Below are 22,275 nucleotides of genomic sequence, written 5' to 3'. Positions count from 1 at the left end.
TGCAAACAGATTTAGTTCCTATAACCATATCCTATTCAAGCTACGACTATAGCAAGGTTTAAAGAAACCACAATGTGGATATGGAAGCAAATGACTTGACAATGTCGAGAGTACTACTACTACTCATCTAGCAACAAGGCACGTACATCAATGCTCACCGTATAAGACCTATGAAACACATTGCTATTGGCCACATGAGGATAGCTCTTGGAATATCAACAGTCTATTGGAGATATGATTATCAAAGCCAACAATAATCCAATTTGCTGAAAACAGCTCTTCTAGTCTTAGAAAAGTAACACGTGAATATGTGATCGTGTTTCACTGAATAACACATGCAAGGAAATACTGAAGACGTATATTACCCTTTTATGGTATGACAATTAGCTAGCATTGCCCATGAAGCAAATTGGGGCTAAAACAAAAAACTGAAACAATTATATAAAAATCCTCTTCAGCTTTTCTTCATCCAAACCAAAAACCTCAGTGTTTTCGCACGTATACAAAACGTGCTTTGACATATATGCACAGTATTCGTTACAGCTATCAGGAACAAATTACAAGATGCTCTCTCACATACGTGCAACGGCAAGTCTAACAGCGCTGTGAACTTGATCTACAACCACATTTAACAAGCACTTGTGGATGATGTCCAAACACCAATTTATCACATGGTACAGAAAGGGACAGTGGCAAAAATGTGAAATAGCCACTAGGATCGTAAAGCCATGAATAAATTCTGCCTTCGAGCATGTTCTGGAACGACGCGCTGGAGGTTTCAGTAGGAATTCCGGTGAGCTCTGCAAAGGTGCATGCCACAATAAAAAAGACACGTACATCAAAAGAGCGAGAGAAAAATTTAGGGCTCACAAATTTAGAAATTGAATATTCAGACACAGAGTAAAATATTGCCAAAAGGTACTGCCTAAGTCTACTAGTCTTGTGGTCCAATCACTGGAGTATTAGCAAACCACATCTACACTTCAACTTGGCTTGTCTTGTTGAAATTTAAGCAGGTCGAATCTTTCTTATTGTGATGTGATATTAAAGCTTTGGGCCCATACGGTTCTCCAAGAAGCCTCACGTCGTTAAGAGTATCCATTTCGCCCTGTAAGTAAACTCCCTTTCTTTTCAATTCTGCGTGTAGTCTTTGTTAAAGTATGTTGACAATCTCCCTTGAACTAAGTTCCACGCATGCTGTATCGGCCACCACGGGTCGAAATTCAACATATACGTGTCTGCCACCGCATCAATCAGGTATTCACGGTCCCTTACCCGAATCGAAAAGTGGTGAATCGTCTTGAAAGCTATGGGTAAAGGTATTAAGCAAATACATAGGCGAACAAGAGCACTAAGCCAAGACGCCACCCATGCATGTCACATAAATGCCATTCCTCGTTCATGAAACCATTGGCTACACGTCTGATTGTTGGTAAAAACGATTAACGAATCTCTTAACATGATGTGATATTGTCCGGCTTTAGGCGAGCGCAGTTTTTCAAAAGCCTCACATCATTAAGAGTATCCAACTCCTTATAAATAGCTCTTTTTTCAATACCAATGTGATTTTTCTCGCATACCCCAACACATCTGATTTGCTTATTGAATTTTGACAAGCAAATTCGTGAAATCGGATGCCATTGACTAAATTCACAGAAGTGGTAGCTTCTAATTAGAAATACCTCCCTGATTAGACTACTAAGTTACGGCAACTTCAATGATCAACTCTAAACAACCACCTGACTTGATATTCATGCATACAAATAATGTATTATTGGAGTATTACATGAACACAGGATGCTCAAAGCTATGCTGCATAGACACTGACTGGTTACATTATCCAGCAAAGATTAAAATGCAACATAACTAATGACATGAAATAAATACATTTCATATCAGAAAAAAATATATACCAAAAGTTAATTTTCCGTCTATTATCATGAAAATGCTATATGTGAAACATCAATGGCAAAACAGATCAATGGTGTCATATCAAAATATTAATAACTAAACATCATCATATACTAGCTTGCCCAAATATTGCGAGGTTATGGGATCATCTGCGTGGTCATTCAGTAGGTTCCATTACAGTCATCTATCTACAAACAAATCATTTCGTGTTTCTTTTTATAACCATGGCAAATAACTCATTTAGTGTTTCTTCTTCTCCTATTCTAATTTTTCCTTTTTTTTGGAGATTTGCTTGGTCTACAACAGCAACAACATACCCAGTACTCCCATAAGTGGTGTCTGGGGAGGGTAGTGTGTACGCAGACCTTACCCCTAGCTCGGAAGGTAGAGAGGCTGCTTCCAATAGACCCTCGGCTCAAGGAAAAATATTTCAAAGCAGTTTGAGATTTGCTTTGTCTGAACAACTTAAACCCTTTTCCTGAGACTATAATTATGAACTCAGAACCTCCCTTTTTTTTTATTACTTTAATTTTTTCAGAAATGTTTTAAACATAATCCATCAAGAGTGGGACACTTTGTTTACAAGAGATAGGACTAGCTTATCAGCGATAGAAGCTGAGCTATTTCAATTTTTGAACAGCTGGACACATGGTAGTTAACCGCATTCCTTAGAATCCTAGGTGCAACATAAGTTAACCTACATGGTGAATAATTAGAGCAAAAGCAGTAAGATCCATGCTGGAGCAGAAACAGCTCAATCAACCAGCATAAGTCTGCCGGTGTGGTACTGAATTGTGTTTTTATTTGTTGTGATAAAAAAAGTCGTGGTTAAGCTTCCTTCATAATTAGAACATAATCATAATCAATCAACTACACCTCAATACGAATTAGTTGAAGTCAGCTATATGAATCCACAGTAAAAGCTCCGCCCAATTCAGGTCTCATATTTTTCTTTCCCATATGTGGTTGCAGTTGAAATAATGATTATTAGTCCCAACGCCTCAGTCTGAAACCAGTCATATCTAATTTAATAAGTCAACCACATAATATGCTTACAATGTGGTAAAATAGCCTTCTTTTGGTGTACATTACCTTGGGGCTTAAAATTGTAAAGTAGTGGAAGAGGGCCACCATTGGGAAGACGGGTATTAGGATCCCTCAATTCAACAAAGAATGGATGAATACAAGCCTCCAACTGCATGATTAAAGCAGAATTCATTAGGCTACTACAGCCAAACCTCAAGATAATGAGATTGAATTAATTCAGAATGAAAGTAGACTTACAGCAGTGCATCTCAAATAGGGTGAGTACTTGAAAAACCGACAAATCAGGTCAACCGCTTCTGGAGGCAATCGCTTTTGGAAAACCTGCAAGATGCATTGTGAGGTACAGTTAGACTTGCATAGAGGAAATAACTTATGAAAGGGATAATGGCGACAGAGAAATATGAACCCTCTGTATATGACAGAAAACAATCAGGAAAAGAGAAGCACAGTTCATCCAGATATATGGAATAAAAGACAATAAATGAGAATGTTCCCATGGGCTAAATGGAAAGAAAATATAGTCAATATCTCACTGCACTAGTCAATAGCATAAGTTTCTAAGTGCATCACATTAAAAGCTAGTTCAACTCATCACTCCACTAGTACTCTGACATGCTGTACATTCTGATGTACAAAGTCTTGTTCAGGCTTGGAAGCATCTCAAAGACTCAAAGAGCCTCGAAATAGAAGTATTTATATATGTAGGACATGTCACAATCAAGGCTCATCTAAAACTCTTCTAAGAATTCTTCTCTGTTTGTCCACACTCAATCTCTACTCCATCTGTTGTTCTGAAGAATTTGGATCTTACAATGCCTTACCATCAGACACATGCCAACAGGTTGTACTTTTTAACAGATTGCTCTCATTCTCAATTCCTGATTTATTTATTTTTTGATTGGTATTCTCAATTCTTGATTTTCAGTGTCCCATATTTCCACACCATGGAAGGGTGGGTGAAAAATTACCAGCCAGTCCTATTTGTTTCTTCAGAGCAGCAATTTTCCACTTGCTTCTAGAAAATTTTAAATGTCATTTACCACTGTAAAGAGGAAGAGGGGCTCTCTTCGAGGAACTTTATACCATTGACTCTTTCTCTAGAGATCGTCACTCCAGATCCAATACAAGCAATTAAATTAGGCAAATACAACCTCAAGGATAATCAAGTTATCAGATTGCATGGTGTTCCCCGATTTTTTTTCTCTATATTTGGCCCTTTTTTGGGGAACGAGTATCTTATCCACCTTTTGACTTTTAAGGTCATGACTTGTGTCAAAAAATAAAAAGTTGAAACTAGTGCAAAAAAAAAAAAAATTACATTAGTAGTATTCACGCACGAAATTCGTGCGTGAAAGGACTTTACCAAAAATACGGTTTGACCCTTTCACTACGCAATTTTCGTCTTAATGTTTTGAATCGTTTTTTTTTTTTTTGCGTTACCTTTCCAAACACGTTTTTTTTACTTTGGGCAAAGATTAGTCATATTTCAAAATTCCAAAATATCAATATTTTATATAAAACTTAATTCTTTTTTTGCGTACAATAATGTCGGCTCGTTACATCAAGTCCACCTAAACGTTTGGATCGTCGTTTTAGGGGTTCTAAAGTGCCCGAAAGCAAGTTTTGAAACTTGTAATATTTATAGGGTTTTGATTTAAGTGTTTTAATAATAATTCATCCAATACGAGAGTTTATACTAATTAAAAAATAATTCATTCCATTTAATTACAATACTAATTCAAAGCAATACAATAATAAATTACAATAATAATACAATCTTCAAGTTCTAGAGGCTCTACTTCGAGACGTGCTTGTACTACCATGGCCTTGTTGCCCGCACGAACGCTTGTCATGGCCATATTGCTTACATATAGAGCACTTGCGAGAGTAAGTTCTTTCACTAACATCCATTTGATTGGGTCTACGACTCGAAGTTAATGCCAATTTTCTAATGTAATCCTTGTTAGCAACCATCGAAAACGACTCGTTTGGCGATAAGCTTCATTACCAAGTGGGTGGAATTGGCCGAATATGCTCTAAGGTAACTTTGGACCTTGTATTCCCCCGCCACATAATTTGTTACCGTTTTTCTCATTCTCTGCAAGCACTTGTGACATGAGAACACGGCGTACGTGGTACGTTTGCCACTTACCACAAGTGCATATTAACTGTTGCCTCGTAAACGGTATGCGCGTTTCCACCCTTACCGTTATAATAACCCGTCCTAACTTCATACACATGTTGAATTGGGTCATACTCGGTCATTTGGTGACGCTCACATTTTTGTCTATAATGCTCCATAGTTTTGAAGGCTTTGGCATCCATGTCCCGCCGTCGGCTAATATCGCTCCGCTCCTTGTCTAACAACAAATCGCTCCACCACCGCTTGAAAGTCATTCTCACCATTGCGGTGACGTGTAGTCCTCGAGCGCATTTGACAAGCCATTGAAAGACTCGAAATTTGTTTGTTGTGAGCATGCCCCATCTTTTTTCCTCCGTCGGCATGGCGTCCGTTTTTGAACATCGAGCAATCGTCCAAACGTATCTGAGTTCATTCACCCGACCTTATCGGACTCCATTTTCACGGCCATTTCGTTGTTGATGCTCCATCGCATTGCACATCAATTTGTTTAGAGTGCCATTGTGAAACGTTGACCTTCGCACTTCCCGCTGCTGCCTTAAACAATATCGATGGTATAAACAAAGGGAAGTGCCACCCGGTAAATTATCCATATTGTGCAATTTACCTTTATGACGATCGGACGAAAGACGCATATGCGTACGATCCTTAATAACATGAGTTTTCAAATGGGTCAAAAAGATCCCCGTGTGTCGTTGCTCTCGTTAGCGGCAATTGTGAAAGCAGAGGAAATATTGACCCATTGGCATCCATTCCTTGCAATTAGAACTGATGTCGTAGGCACCATATACATGCGTGCACTCATGGATATCCTTTGGTCGTGATGAGCAAAACCATCAATGCATGGTTTGAATGTCCAAAATACGAAGTTGAAGATTTTTACCCTCTATAAGTCGCCACTCTACAAATGATGCCGGATTAAAATGTTGTAGCCAACCATATACCTGCAACAGCGATCGAAAAGAAGTATGCCAATTTCCAAAGACCATCTCAAAGCGCGTCTACGCCTCGCGACCATCTCCGCGCGTATGGCATCGGGACAGTAAGATAGTCAGCGGGAGGGTCAGCTGGTATGGGCTGAAAAGGTCTCAACCTAGTCCACACCCATATCTGATATAGTCAATTAAAAAAAAAATTATCAGTCGTCGTTTTAAAAAATATATATTGTGTATAATTACACACGCTTAAATATATAACACCGAAGGAGCGAGCAAAATGCGGGGACCTCTACCCCGTGCCCCGCAGAACATCGGCGAGACCTCGATACATGTAGCCCGGCACGGCGGCGCCCCGACTATAACATCCTATCTCGGCGAGATCGTCGATATACCGAAGATACCTCGGCTCATATGCGAACCCGGTGTTCGGGAACAGGATGCCCCTGAATATGATGAGTAGGTATAGACGCGCGCGTCGATCGACATCGGCCCGAGGCGTGCCCTCTCCAATCGGATCTTTGCGTATGCAGGAGGCGCAGTGAGCGTAAAGGGGCGACAACAAAAGCGACTGCGGCGGAAATATGACCATCCGGAGAGCGACAAGCCGGTGAGCCTAATCAGCTCGTCCCGTGGCGGCGGCACGAGGAGGCTCCTCGATATACGGTGGGCGTCCGATCAACCCGTAGCCCATAAAATGACCTCCACATCCCGAAGGGTAATGGTAGCCTCGCCGCGGTGCGGAGATGAAATGTGTGCGTCTCACGGTCGCCACCTCAATCACTTTGTCACTAGCGACCTGTCGTGTTGTACCGGAAACCAACTTCGACGCACCGGTAGATACCGCCCCGACGTAGTATATCCGGGACACGAGGATGTGGGGGGCGGCGACTAAGATCTCCCGTGCGAAGTCCCCAACCGGCACGGACACGAGACTCGGGGGGCCGGTCGGATGTCCGTATATGTTGCGACCTATGCTGGGGTGAAGATACGGTAACTCTCGGTCGAAGGGCCCGGATCAAGAGGGTGGTGATCCATCTATTTTACGCATTTTAAATAAATCATTAACAAGTAGTATTAGTATTAGTTATGTAATCTTTTATCGAAAATTTTATTAAAGATTGTGGTGACCCGTCATTTTTACGTATTTTAAATAAATCATTAATAAGTAATATTAGTTATGTAATCTTTTATAGAAAATTATATTAAGGTTTTCAATCCCTAAGCTACTACAATTATGAATCCTAAACTAAGGGTTTTCATTCCTAAAATATAAAAATAAGTCAAATAATTAACAATTAGTTAGCATACAATTAGTATAAATAATTAATAAATAAACAAATAACTAACAAATCAAATAATTAACAAGTTATTATCATATATTTAATAAATAAACAATTAAGTAACTAATCAAAAAATTAATAAATTATTATACGTATATTTAACAAATAAACAATTAATTAACTAATGAAACAATTAAGAAATTATTAACAAATAAACAATTGGCTTAACAAAAACAAAATAAATAATTAGCCAGTCTAACAATTGAAATAGCTAGTTTAATAATTAATAAATACTTAAGTCGCTAATCCAATAATTAACAAATACTAAATAAACAAGCAATAAATAATTAACTAATTAACAATAGATAAACAATTAAAAAAAAAAAAAAAACGAAAAAATGGGCCGGTCCCACGGTTGCAGCATTGCCCAAAAACGCAAAAAAAAAGGAAGCAAAAGCAGTAATCCACCACGGTTTACAATGATCATGCTTAGGGTAATAATATATTTAACAATGTAATAGAAAATTCGTAGTGAAATACCTAGATTGAAGCTTTTTTGAGTTTTTGAAATGTATTATACGCCGCTCTATTCAAATCCACCTAGAAACTTGTTCTATGACACTTTATCTGAGAATATTGAGTTTTGGATTGAAAAATAACGCCAAAATTATTATTTTAAGGGGGTAGGGACCACTGAAAATGGGGTTTAATGGCAGGTGGGGCGAGGGAGACGTCGCGATCTGTGGGGAAGATGGGGATTTATGGTCCCTCATTCGTGCGTGAATACTACTAAGGTATTTTTTTTTTTTTTGCGGCTAGTTTAGTTGGCTCAACTTTTTTTTTGTCTACTTAAGTCGCGGATTCACTTTTAAGTCGTTAAGCAGAAATAAGCAACTTCCAAAACTGTCCTTGACCAACTTTAATTGATTAACATCAGTATTTCTAACGTCATCCTTCATACCTGCTGTAAGAAAAAAATGAATCAAATTAAGTAGCCCATGGTTCTTTTTTTTTTTTTTTTTTTTTTTTTGAAAATGGTAACAAGTAGCCCATGGTTCTGGTGACATACATCTGACTTTCAGTAGAAGGAAGAATAAAGTAAAAGCTATAATCACAACCCGTTTTTCATCAAAAAGTAGAAGTGATGGAATGACCAAGAGCACATAAGCATGCTGCAGTGATCACCAATAATCAAGCTTGTAGGATATTCACTTTGTGTAATTTTAGTTTTAACACTACTTGAATCATTTTAGTTGTATGTTGTTTATAAGTGTTTTCTTTCTATGTAATCTGAATTCATGATTGGCTTAGATCATTTTAATAATATTTTTTGACTACGCGAATCACGAATAAATTATATGTGTGAATTAATTCACTAATATTAATATAAAGTTGATTTTAGGAAGGATAATGTGGCGTCTTCTAGACCATGGGTCCTATGGGTATTTGCAGTTATTGGCTAGTTTTGTCGGTTGCTGATTTTAAAATGTGTTAAACCGCTAATCTAACCGCTAATATATCAGCCAATGCAATATCGGTTAATTACCAACTTTATATTATTTGATTATCGGTTAAAATCGATTTCTTGCAAGTTGCAATCGAGGCATAATATTATTATCATCTTCATATTTCTTCATTCCGTCAGCTAAGCTAACAGATACAATCATACAGATTTACACGTTGCATTAACATTCCCGGAAAAAAATGTTCTTAAGTACCTCTGACGTATATACTTACTCAGTTACTTGTTTTTGTTTCCTATTTTACACAAAAACACATGAAGCATGTTACTGCTTTGTTACTTGTTTTATACACTTGTATCTGAGCCTAATACACCGATGCAATTCCTCGTTCTTCATGTGCTTTATTCATCAGATCATATGTGTAAGATATATAAATATTTTTGTAAATTAACGCATCTGCATGTGGCTTCCTCTCATTAGTTGGCAAGATTTAACCTCGGACTTATTATCGCATTACTTAATGTTTCTTTAATTGCGTTGGGGAGTTCGAATCTCACTTAACCTCTTCGAAAGGGATACGTTTGGACACTGAGACACTTTGATAAGAGAGAGTCAACTATCAAGAGGAGTATTTTTTGCACGATTTAGATCCCTACAAGTTTTCAACTCATTTCATTTATAATTAGCCACATTTATATTTTCCAGCTGATACTCATTTATGGATGAAGATCCTCTCCAGTGAAAGATCTCCTATATTTCGTCCAGTGCACTCTTCAATATGCAATATAATTATGGTTGGAATATATTTTTAAATTAATTAATCTGAACCGTTAAGGTCTAAACTGGACAAGTGTTACGCGCTGAAGAGTGCACTGAATGAAATAGAGGAGATCCTCAACACGGAGAGGATCTTAATCCTTGGGTGAAATAGTATAAAAGGCTTGGAAAACCGGTTCACATTTGGTGGAACCGGCATTACGCGAGAATTCAAATATTAGCACATTCTGCGCTACGCAAAAGTCAGTCAACCGTTTTTTTTAAAAAAAAAAAAAAATTGAACCGGTAGATTACAGGCCTATGATTTCACATGTAAAAATATTTTTTACTAGTGTTTCATTTACATAATTAAATTCAAACTTGAAGTGATAACGAGGTAACCCTTTAAGCAATTTTAGAATTTGGTACATGGGTTTAACAAAGTTGGAATTAAAACTTGATGCAAATCACTTACTTTAACAAAAGGAAACAAGTAGGGATAGCTTCAGAACTTTCCCTCTAGAAGTGGATTTAGAGGCTTGTATATGGGTTTACGACAACCCAGTATTTGACCGTGAGCCCAATATTATTAAGTCGAAGTCATACGTTATAAAAACCCATAAACTTTAAATTCTGAATCTGCCTCTATCTCACCAGGGCCGGCTGAAGCCTAAAGCCACCAAAGCAGTGGCTTTAGGCCCCAAAATAATTTGTATTATATATATGATTTTATAAAATTATATATTTATTATTAGTGATAAATAATTTTCTGGATCATTTTACTTTCAATTATTTATCAATTATTATATATATATATATTCAAAGTTTCTGCTACTTTTTAGAAATATGATTGATGTAATTACATTTAGAAGTTGTAGTCAATTAAATTTATAATTACTTCCTACTTTGTAATATGGTTTAATTCACTTCAACTTAAATCAATCTAGTTTATAATTTTGACTTTGTAAGATCTTCTATAACTCTTTGAGTGCCTTTTTAGATATTTTTCAAGCTCAATTAAGCTAAGTAGATTATTAAACAATTAGAATAGAAAAGACATTATTAAGCCCTTAATTTTTTTTTAAGGCATAATAGTCAGTGACGGTTTTAATCTATTTTTATAGTTAAAGTGATACGAAAATATTTATATGTAGAAGATGATACTCTTATTGTCCTGAAGTCTTACTTCTATTTTTAAATGTTTCCATTGCTTATAAAATAATTTTGAAAAGTTTTTTGTAACAATCAATTGAACTAACACACACAAAAAAAAAAAAAAAAAAAATCGATGAAATGATCGTAACACAGAATATAAGACTCGTGATTCAGTTAATGTCTCATGAAAAATTACACGAATTGACTATATCATCAATTGAAAAAAAATACATTTTAAAAAGCTATAAGAATAAATAACAAATAAAATATATTAAAATTTTACTAAATAAATATAATGCCTCCTTTAAATTCCGGCTTTAGGTCACCGGCTCTTTTGAGCCGCCCCTGTTTCTCACTTGAGGTTTGACTTCGTATGTAGTGCTAACTTCTCCTTATTCCGTTCGTATTTTAGCTTGAATCTAGCTATTTACTCATGTAGGGTTGAACTTGGGGTGGATTGCACCTCATTATCCCTCTTCTTCAACATAATTGGTATTTAAGCAGTGTGCTATCTTCTATATTTTGTGTATCAGTTTTAATTCCTTCCGAGGCTTTATCAGAAAATGACAGGAGAATTGTCAGGCAGAAGAGTGATAACTTACTGGAAAGCTAGCTAGGTCCGTGTTCAATTTCAAGAAAGAACCAAGAAAACATGCATGGCATCTTTCTTAAAAAATATTCATGCGAGTTTCAAAGTAAGGCTTGCGTTTCGTTTAATTTGTGCCTAAAGTTTGATCGATTATATGCTTTTCTAGGTCCTCTTTAAAGTTAATCTTATTTATGTTTTGGATTTCAAAAATGTGTTCAATACAATGGTCAAGCCAATGCCTTACAAATTGCAGCCTAAATACTAAGTTAATAGATATTTTATTTATAAAAAAAACGGTTGGAAAAACAAAAAAAACTCCGGCTCAGCCGAAAACAAAATTAGAGGACAAATTGATAATCCCCTTTTCACTTACATGTCTCCCTCGTAACAAAACCAAATTAAAGAAAAGAGAATAAAATTCATCACCTAAAAGGATGGAAGGACATAGATCAAATAATTGATGATAAAGAGAACGCATCAAATAGTTGATGGAAAAGAGGAGACTAAGAGAGTAAGATAGTTCGGAGAAGACGTGATAGTTCATGACAACAGAAGACGTGGGAGACGGAAGGAAAGTCGATGGAGAGTAGTTAAGCACAATGCATAAACATAACGTACCGTGGTTCATTAATGTATGGTTTTTATGAAACCATGTTTGTTTTCACTAGTATGGCGTTGTAAACGTTTTATAACGGTCATATAACCATGAAAAGTCCTAATTTTGAGACCACAAATTTGGTGATTTTTCCGTGATTATGTATTTCATTTCTCCATTATACCTCACCCTCCACTATCCACCTCACCCCACTCCCACCCTACCACTCACCCCCACCCCACTCCCACCCCTTAACTACCCTACTTCCTCTACCACGCACCCCCACCACCCCAACCACCACCCACTACCCCTCACCACCGCCCAACCCGACCCCACAACAACTCACCCCCACCCTTATCCCACACCACCCACCTCACACCACCCACCCCTCCACTCGATGGAACCACTACCCCCACTCTCATCCCAAACCACCCAACCCTCCACCACCCCCCACCCACTAAATTTTAATAAAGTTCCTATTTTATTCTTTAAGAGTTTTATTAATATATATATAAATTAATTTCTAATTAAGAGTTTATTTTAGTAAACTTACAAGTTATTAAACAAGCATCTAGCAACTTTTTTAAACCACAAAAAACGATTATTGTGTTCATTAATACGACTACAATACAACACCATATTACCATAAAAAAAAAAAAATAGTTAATAAAGTCGTCGATTGAAGGGAAGTGAATCCTTTTTCAGCAAAAATGTTTTTAATTTACGAAAAAAAAATAAATAGTAAACTTGGAAAAGAGATAAATAGTAAACTTAGCATAGGAGAATACCACGTCAGCGGGCATATGTCCTGCTTTTATATAATTATATATAGCTTATTGTTATTACAATAATTTTTTACCAAGACCATATACACAAATAGCCTTGTATTGGTACAATTGCATTAGATGATATTTCTCAATTTCAGTCTAATTAGGCAATATTACACTATGCTGGAAATTTAGCTTTGTAATCACTCCAAAGTTGATCAACCGTCTTCCCCAATAAGTCAACAAAGAACTGATTACTATAGCCATTTCTCATCTTTTTGTTAAGTTCTGCCACGAACCCATTTCTCAAGCTGTTGCAGTAATCAAGAAATCGAGCAGTCACATCGTAGCCTTGGTCCCAACGGTCGCCCTGCCCTGGTTTCACCCAGTGGCTTGGTGCAAGATCAGCTTTGAGCCTCACATAATCAGCAATCCCTTCAATTAATCCTCCTGGAGCCTGACCGTTCCCGTTCCATTGCCAAACGTGGGTACTCTCATGGTATAATACTCCAGTAATCTCTCTCCTGACATCACCAGAGTAACCTTGGATGTACCTGCAAAGATGAATTCAAGATTTAAATATAAGGGTAATTGGTCAAATTTGCCTCCAACCATGCAAAATGAAATGGATTTACCCGACGTTAATAGTTTGAGGTCAAATATGCCCTCGCCGTTACTAGTTGGACTCATTTTTTGTTCCTGAACTATGCAAATTTCTTGCTGTTAATAGTTGGGGTCAATGTGCCCCTGTAGTCACTAGTTGGGGTCAAATTTGCCCCTAAACTATGCGACATAGAATAAATTGCCCTTATTTTTAGACAGTGAAAGCTTAGCACCCAGTGATACCATGTGTCACCCAATTAAAAATTTAAGTTTTTTTAAACATTGGATAAAATTTGATTCTTTCTCATAGTTTAGGGATAAATTTGAACCTTTAACAAAGTTCAAAGGTCAAATATGACCCTTCACACTAATTTTGAGTTTTAATTTCTTTTGTTCCTTCTTTCTTCTTGCCATTGTCTCTGCCACAGCTATGTAGGCAGATATGCATATGTTAATGAGTAGTAAGTAATAAATTTATGTATAACACACACACACGTGAGAGTACATATGTTGGATAAAAAACGTGCATTCGCTGCTTATATATTGAGTTCATCTTTGCATACCTGGCACTAACATGAATCTCGTTGTTGCTAGCGTAAGCTACTCCGTCCATGTCATCGACAAACATGCTTACTTTTTCCACGTTTTTTCGATCAGCCGGAGAATTCTGTTGGAAGGTATTCCATATAAATGTAGCGGCAGCTGACAGTGTTTGCTGACTGTATTGGGCACCGATATCTCGGTCGAAACGGGCACCACCAGGGGTGTTTGCAGCCGTGTTGGTGACAGTGTAATCCACAGCATGGATTTTTTGGGTGAATATTGCCAGGACGAATAAAGAAGAAATGAAGAAAAAATTATGAGCCATTGCTAATTTTGCTGAGTGAGTGATATGGTCTCCGAGAAGACGATCATTATATAGTATTTCCGTAAACTTAGAAGCAGAGAAGTTGGACCAAGTCAGTTGGAAAAGTAAAAGAGAAGATCAAATTCAAAGCCACCAGAGTGAAATGAAAAAATTCCAAGTACTTTTCTAGTTGGTCAACTAATTAATGCTTTTGTACCATAATGTAACTATTCCCTCCGCTCCCAAACTAGTTGTCATGTTTGCTTTTCGAAAGTAAACTATATAAATATATATCGTCATAATGACATTAAAAAAATTACAATTTATAATACTTTTTGTGTAGTTTTTGAATATTTAAATTTTAATTGTAAAATATTGAGTTGATTTAATCCAATTTAGCTTCAAAGATTTATCAAGTTGAATATCAAAATGCGTTTTTAAGATTGTAATTGTCAACAAAAATCACATTTTGATATAATCTTATAGAACAACAATTACATCAATACATTCATAATCGCCAAAAAGATAAGAGTCAACAGGTCAACTTTTACTAAGTCCACAACGATTACAAAATACAGATTAGGACTTTCCATAAGTAAAATATTAAACAAACTTAAATAAGTAGGACATGAGTAACGGTCCTCTGAGGCTCAAGATAAGGGCAAACAGTCCATCGTGGTCTTATTAAAGAAGAATAATCAGGTTTTCCTAAGCAATAATATAATCACTTCCCCGACAAAACAGAGACTCGCAAAAGACGGTTTATCAAACTAATTAATTAAATTGAGAAGTAAGATGAATTATTGATTTACTTTCATTACCTAATTATGTCTTCTTATAGTAGCAAGTTACAACCAATGCGCTTTAGCCGGCCGAAAAATTATTTAATTCTTATTTTTGTCTTATTTGTGTTAAGCAAAATGCTTTCTGGACTGCATTTTAAACCCAAAGATTGATTCAATCTGGATTAAAGACTCAACACTAAACTAATTAGTTTCGTAGAGGTGACAAAATACTTGGTAAAGGACGAGTGCTTTCACAACTCATTTTCAAATATCAATTTGAGATCGACACATCGCTTTCTAGATTGAACCAATAATAATTACCAACTAATGTAAACTTATCACAAACACAAATTCACGAGAATTCAATAGTTTTTTTTATCAAACTTATATTTTTATTAAAAAAATCATTGAATAACTATCTTTTTCATCGAGAGACCAATTATTATTGTATGCCATATGAATTTGATGTAACTATAAGAACTCACAAATTCTAAATTGTGGATATGGTACGGGATAAATAGTTAATGCTTCCAGGTCATGAATTATGTAGACATAATTCTTATACTTGTGTTATTAGGACAATAACATACCCAGTAAAATCTCATCAAGTGGGGTTTGGGAAACTTTGTTATTAGGACAAAGAGTCAAAAGTCAGCGTGAGCATTAAAGAATAAAGGGGCTAACATCTTTGCTTTGGTGTGAGAACTTCAGAAAGCACGCCAAAGTTGAACTTAAGAGACCAGAAGCACAGTGCTGTCCGTCGACATGCTAGCTTGTTCACACATGCTTATTTTTGGTATTGTGTAATTTAACGCTTTAAGAATATTGTACCATCTTGCTGCATGAATGTAATTTTTCCACAGCTGACCAAGAAAACGGGAATTTGGCGCACTGTATCAACAGAGAAATACAATTGGCATAGAATAACCATGTTTCAAAATATTGGCATGGAATGGCCTATTCACACATTTTAGGGTATTTTTCTTTGTATCCCACAACCCATAAATCATGCCATTAAAATAGCTTCACATGCAGTTTGAATTTCATTGTCTCTCCTACCGAATTTCTCCTCTTTTATTTCATCTCCTAAAATATTTCAATTAACAATTGTTTTTTTTTTTTTTTTGGTATGTATATGAAACTCTTTGCCTTGTAAACTTATATCACCTCCGTATAAAAAAAAATATAAAAAAAAAAAATAACCTCTGTATACATCTTGTGTATTCATCTGATGTATACATCTTCTATAACAAATATTGATCATTTTTATACATCTATTGTATTCATATAATGTATATGAATATTTGTATACATTAACTATAGTAACATACTGTGTCAATGTGGCTATACGCATGTTGATTTGTATACATAGACTGGTGTCCAAATATTCCATAAGTTTCAAATTCTATGAATAAAATACATAAATATTAATTTTTATATTTTTAGATCCATGGTGTTTGTTTAAAATTAATAATGTGTGTTTGATGTATATCAAATATGAAATTTGATTTGGTATACACATAATGTGTATAAAAAATGTTTGTTGATCATTTGTACACACCTATTGTATTCATATAATGTGTATCAAGTTAAATAAGGGATAAAAAAAAATATTCATCCCTATTATATAGCTGCCTCCTTGCTTAGTTATGTTAAATATGGGATAAGAAAATAGTCATCCCTATTATTTAGCTGCCGCTTGCTTGGTTGATTAAGTTGAGCCAATTTTTTTTAGGCCTATAATTTGCTATAACTTTTTAGGTTAAAAGATGCCAATAATATGTAAGAGTAGGGGTGGGCGTTCGGTTCTTCGGTTTGATTTTATCAAACTTCGGTTTGGCTATTTCAGTTTCGGTTTTTTGAAGGTGGACACCGAACACCGAAATAAACTAGTACGGTTCAGTTCTTTCGGTTTCGGTTTTTTGAAGTTTGGTTCGGCTCGGTTTCGGTTTTTTTGATATGATATTAGAAGCGATTCCATTTACACTAATTCATATTCTCAAAAGCAAAAAAACATAAAACTAACAAATTAAAATCAAAATCAAACAAACAAGATACACAAGAACAAAAAACCATAACCATAATATAGGATTACTAGGTGTTATATACATACAATAAGAATAATTAAGAAAACACATAAAGGACATACATTAATCCTAAAGATACATCCTAGTCACCTTTCTTTATTAAGGATATTTGATTTTCTCAACTGAAGTGGAAAAGTAGGGATACAAAAGCAAAAGAGAGCTTATTACAATTGGGTTTTTTTTGGGCTTAAACTTAATGGGTCTGGACTATTTTAATTTTTTTGGGTAATGTATAAATTTTCGTTTAAATTTCGGTTCTTCGGTTCGGTTTCATCAAAGTTCGGTTCGGCTATTTCGGTTTCGATTTTTTGAAGGTGAACACCAAACACCGAACCCAACTAGTTCGGTTCGGTTTCGGTTTCTTGAAGTTCGGTCCGATTTTTCCGATTTTTCGGTATTTATGCCCAGCCCTATGTAAGAGTTGTACCAAGAAAACCGCTCCAATTTAGTTTAATTACTTCTTACCAGCCAAAAAGTTAAAGTACCAGTGGGCCCACTTATTTTCCCATTTCAAACCAGCTAAAAGTCTTGAGTTTTCCTGCACCCGAGGGTTCCACAGATTTATACATAGTGGCGGATTCAAGATTTTCACTCGGGGGCTTGGAAAAAACAACAAAAGCTAAATATAAAAAATAATGGTGTCACTGGGAATCGAACTTGGGGCGCTAGAGAAAAATTTGAACACCCTAGACCACTTGAACTAATCTTTTGCATTTGTTTAGGATATTCAAAAGTTAATATATGTAAATAAACACATAAAATCTATCCTATATATACAATGCAACTTTTTGCCGAGGGTGTTCGCGTGAATACCCTTCCCACCCTCTAAATCCTTCCCTGCATACGTACAGTCAAAAATTGATGGGACTTAGGAGCCGTTTGGACATGATTTCATCTCATGAGATGAAATCGTGAGATGAAATCATGTTTGGACATGCAATTTGGATTTCTTAAGTTGCACTTTTTTTATAAATATAAAAACCCCACAAGTTGTAAAAACTATCAAAAAAAATTCAATTCTTATACAATTTTACCAAATGAGTAAATCATAGTTCATAATAAAATTAATGTGCTACTAGAAGGCCTTTCTAAAAAATACAACATCAATTGATCAAACTTTAGTTCAATAAAAAGAAAATTTTAATATGAATAGTAATATAACTACTCTTTAATATAATCCTCTAGCATGGTACTAATAATCTCTTCACGCCGAGCATGCATTTCCCGATTGGTAAATATGATTGGTAAATATATCTACCAACTTATGGGTCTTTTTTAACAAAATATAAATGTATGAGTCAAATTTTACATTTATATTTTTTGAAATCATGATTTCAAATCCCAAATCATGCCTTTTTGGATGAGTTGGGATTTCATCTCATGAGATGAAATCGCATGTCGAAACGCTTACTTTGTATATATTGTCAGAGCCATAAATTTTACTAAAGTCGTCAAAATATATATATATAAATACACGTAGAAAATTAAGAAAATATATATACATAAAACTAAAAATTTTATGTACCCAACTAAATATTGTAATTTTCTGGCAAAGAAGTGTGATCTGACACCCCTTGGTATAAGGTGGCTCAGCCAGTAAGTTTATCTGTTGAATAGTTAGAGAGGGTGCGACAAGACTCCTCTAAATATAGCAAGTTATGGGTCGATGTTTACATAATAATTGTGAATAAAACTTCTAGAATATTAGAGAAAATAGCAATCAAATTTGAGAAGCAAGATAAACTATCAATACTACTACAACAACAACATGCCCAGTAGAATCCCACAATGTGGAGTATAGGGAGGGTAGAGTGTACGCAGACCTTATCCCCACCTTGAAAGGTAGGGAGGCTGTTTCCGAAAGGCCCTCGGCTCAAGAAAGAAAACAAGATAAAAAGTCAGATAGGGATAACCATATCAAAAACAATATGAAAACGAGGAAAGATAAACTATCAATACATTGTATAATTGAAAATGTAATTGTTAGTAAATATAGACCATAGACGGTCAAATTTAATTAAGGTAAAAAGCACAAACATACATAATACGAAAGGCAACGATGATAACATAATCTTCATGACATGTTGTTAATCCAATACATCACCTTATTACATAAGTACATATCCATAAGCATTTATTCTGTTTCTTCTCATGCATCATCCCATATTTACCCATGTAAGCATAGAAGCATTAAGCAGTTTTATACTTAGCCTTGTAATCAGCAAAAAGCTGGTCCGGTGTCTTGCCAAGCAATTGAACAAAGAAATTGTTACTATAGCCAGTTCTCATCTTCTTATTCTTCTCTGCCACAAATCCATTTCTCAAACCATTACAATAATCTAAAAACGAGCTGTGACAGAATAACCTTCATCCCATCGGGTACCTTGCCTGTTCTGCGCCCAGTTACTACTCGCATAACCAGCCTTTAGTCTAACGTAATCCGCAATCCCTTCTATTAATCCACCTGGAACAGTGACAAATTTCGATTTTAGAATTAGAGAATTCTGTTATTTATATGGGCCGAATTAATAAATGGGTTAGAGTCACGACCCGTGGTATTCATAATTGTTTTTCACAACCCAACCCGTACTACTTTATTTATTTTTAAAGAAATTTATTTAATTACCAAACTAAATTAATAAAACTTTCCCTTTTATTTATTCTGTCTATATCAATAAATCGACGAAAAAACTCTATTTTTCTATATTTTAAGAAGTTTTTAATGGGTCAATTTGAGGGGTAAAATTCACAAATATCCATTTTTTAGAGTCCATGCAGTTGAAAGCAGACATTGTCACGGAGTTTAAAATTTCATAGGTGAAAATGAAAAATATTATCATGGAGTTTTATTGGAATTTGAAACTTCATGATAACTGCTATTTTACAGTTATATGCCTAGAAAAATGGTTAGCATTTACTATTACAATCTATTTTGGGTTATGTATGTAGTCCAAACTAGCGGCCAAGGGGCCAAATGATTGGCTAACTTGGGCCATACCTAAACGGCTAAACGACTCGTTAAATATGCCGGCCCAAATCCCAACCCCCTTGAATCTGAACGGGTGGGCGGACGGTAAACTTGACACGTCTACTCATACATAGTCCTAGCTAGACGCCGTGCGTTCTGTAAACCCACTGCATCTAGTTTAAATCCGACTGACCTGGAGTCGAGGAGTTGCCAGCCCACTGCCAAACATGAGTTGCCTCATGGTTTATGATTCCAGTGAGGTTGGTTTTTATGTTTCCGGAATAAGATTGTATGTAACTTGTGCCTAAATGACATTGCCACCTGTACAAAATGAGTCGAGGATAATTGGTTTGGTTTGGTTTTAACTAAAAAAAGTCAAACCAACCAAACCAACCGGATATTACATGTATTCAATTTTTAAAATATTTTATACATAAAAATATTTATTTGTAATGGAATTTATAAATATTTCTTTTATTTTCCCGTAGTTTTTTTATCTATTATCATATTATTCAAGTTTATTTTGATATCCTATGGATATTTGTAACTCAAATAAAGTTCAAACCAAAACCGACTCAACAATAACGTTAACAAAAGAAATTCGATTTACCACTAGGAATATAATGTTGGATATCTATTCTTTAGTTTTTGCATAATTAGTTTAGAGAGTGAAAATACATAACTTAAGTTTTTTTCTTTGTCATGTAATTAATACTTATTAGTGCTTATTTTAGCATGACTTAATATTTTTAGATTATGGTCATTTTCTTTATTGCCAAGTAGTTTTGTTGAATATTTTAATACAGTATAGTGTTATTTTCTTAAGAAACATAATTATATAGTTGTATCTTACTAGGACATAGTGGTATTCTCAAAAACCTAAAAGCATTGAGAGGTTTGGTTGGTGTTTAAAAAATCCGAAACTAAATAGATTAAATGTACACTGTGTATAGTATCTTGGTATTCTCAAATAAAAGCATTGAGAGTCAGCATGAACAGTTTGTTGAAAAATAGCCCAAATGAAATTAGTGGAATTTGCCAGCGTCTGCTTGGTGTAATTTAAGCCAACTTCATTAGTGAATCGTATGCCTCCAGCTGAGTTTGGATCCCCATTTGTCGCATTGTACGTTACAGTAAGTGCATGGCCTCCTTTTTGAAATGCTAGGAGAAACAAGCAAAAGATTTGTGTGAACAAAAACTTAGCAATTGATACGTCGATGTCGTTGCCTTGGTGTATGTTTGATTCGGATTGGACTATGTATTTATAGTACTACTAATAAAGACTGTCGGCAAAATTAAGTTGATGTTGGGACCAAATCATACCATTTGGTTAGGAGACGACAAGTGGAGCACTGATTAGGGGAAACGTGAAGAGTTTGATGGTTCAATGTACTAGCTAGGGGTGTACAAAATAAATCGCACCAAACCGATAAATCGAGTCAAACCGAGAAAAAAATTCGATTAGTGATTTGATTTGGTGTCGGAAAAAAGAAAAAAAACCCGACCATAGTTGGTTTGGTTTGGTTTTAACTAAAAAAAAAGTCAAACCGAACCAAACCAATCCGACATTACATGTATTTAATTTTTAAAATATTTTATACATAAAAATATTTATTTGTAATGTAATTTATAAATATTTCTTAAATTTTTTTTGTATTTTATCTATTATCATATTATTCAAGCTTGAACTTAGAATTTTGAATGTCAATAAGTTTTATATCCTATTGATGTTAGTAACTCAAATAAAGTCCAAACCAAAACCAACTCAACACTATATATTGCTAACAAAAGAAATTCAATTTACATCTAGGAATGACAATAATGTTGGATATTTATTCTTTAGTTTTGCATAATTGATTTAGAGAGTGAAAATACATAACTTAAGTTTTTTTTCTTTGTCATGTAATTAATATTTATTAGCCGTACTTATTTTAGCATGACTTAGTATTTTTATATTATGGTCATTTTCTTTATGGTTTGTTAATTAGCAATATTTATTTTAACCGATTTTATTAGCTTTTGTTGAATATTTTAATACAATATCATCACTCTTCTCACATTTTGTGTTATTTTCTTAAGAAACTCCTTAATTATATAGTTGTATCTTACTAGGACTAAAGAAATATTTGAAGTAAAAGTTATATGTTTTGTATCAAGATTATTCCGAAAAAAAACTCGAAAAACCGGAAGAAAATCGAATAACCTGAGAAAACCCGAGGTTGAAAAATCAGAATTTTATTGGTTTGGTTTGATGTATAAATTTAAAAACCTGATGCAATTGATTTGATTTGGTGTTTAAAAAATCCGAACCAACCCGGTCCATGTACACCCCTAGTGTTAGCTA

General features: G+C 35.0%; 2 protein-coding genes across 2 annotated transcripts; both read right to left on the bottom strand.

Annotated features, from left to right (window-relative positions):
* Positions 1-314: 314 nt before the first annotated feature.
* LOC132062191 (uncharacterized) lies at positions 315-3,384 on the bottom strand (the record flags this gene model as incomplete). The annotated part of the gene is made up of 3 exons (XM_059454812.1): positions 315-800; positions 3,004-3,106; positions 3,196-3,384. Coding segments are annotated over 3 exons (498 nt in total), but the record flags the coding sequence as incomplete, so codon positions are not given.
* A 9,251-nt stretch (positions 3,385-12,635) lies between these two features.
* Positions 12,636-14,151, bottom strand: LOC132064841 (uncharacterized). The gene is made up of 2 exons (XM_059457981.1): positions 13,808-14,151; positions 12,636-13,195 (listed from the first exon to the last, which is right to left on the bottom strand). Exons 1-2 carry the CDS (start codon positions 14,110-14,112, stop codon positions 12,820-12,822), a joined length of 681 nt encoding a protein of 226 aa, XP_059313964.1. The 5' UTR covers positions 14,113-14,151; the 3' UTR covers positions 12,636-12,819.
* Between the last annotated feature and the right edge of the window lie 8,124 nt (positions 14,152-22,275).

This window comes from Lycium ferocissimum, chromosome 7 (genome assembly GCF_029784015.1).
Source record: "Lycium ferocissimum isolate CSIRO_LF1 chromosome 7, AGI_CSIRO_Lferr_CH_V1, whole genome shotgun sequence".
In the NCBI taxonomy this organism is placed as follows: domain Eukaryota; kingdom Viridiplantae; phylum Streptophyta; class Magnoliopsida; order Solanales; family Solanaceae; genus Lycium; species Lycium ferocissimum.
The sequence above is the reverse complement of the archived record's forward strand: the minus strand, read 5'-3'. Positions and strand labels throughout refer to the sequence as shown.

Bases quoted from the DNA above. Each gene is read 5' to 3' on its own strand.
- LOC132064841 (XM_059457981.1), bottom strand. From the start codon at position 14,112: ATGGCTCATAATTTTTTCTTCATTTCTTCTTTATTCGTCCTGGCAATA. The intron at 13,196-13,807 runs GTATGCAAAGAT...TCATCTTTGCAG, and splicing joins GAGATTCATGTTAGTGCCAG to GTACATCCAAGGTTACTCTG.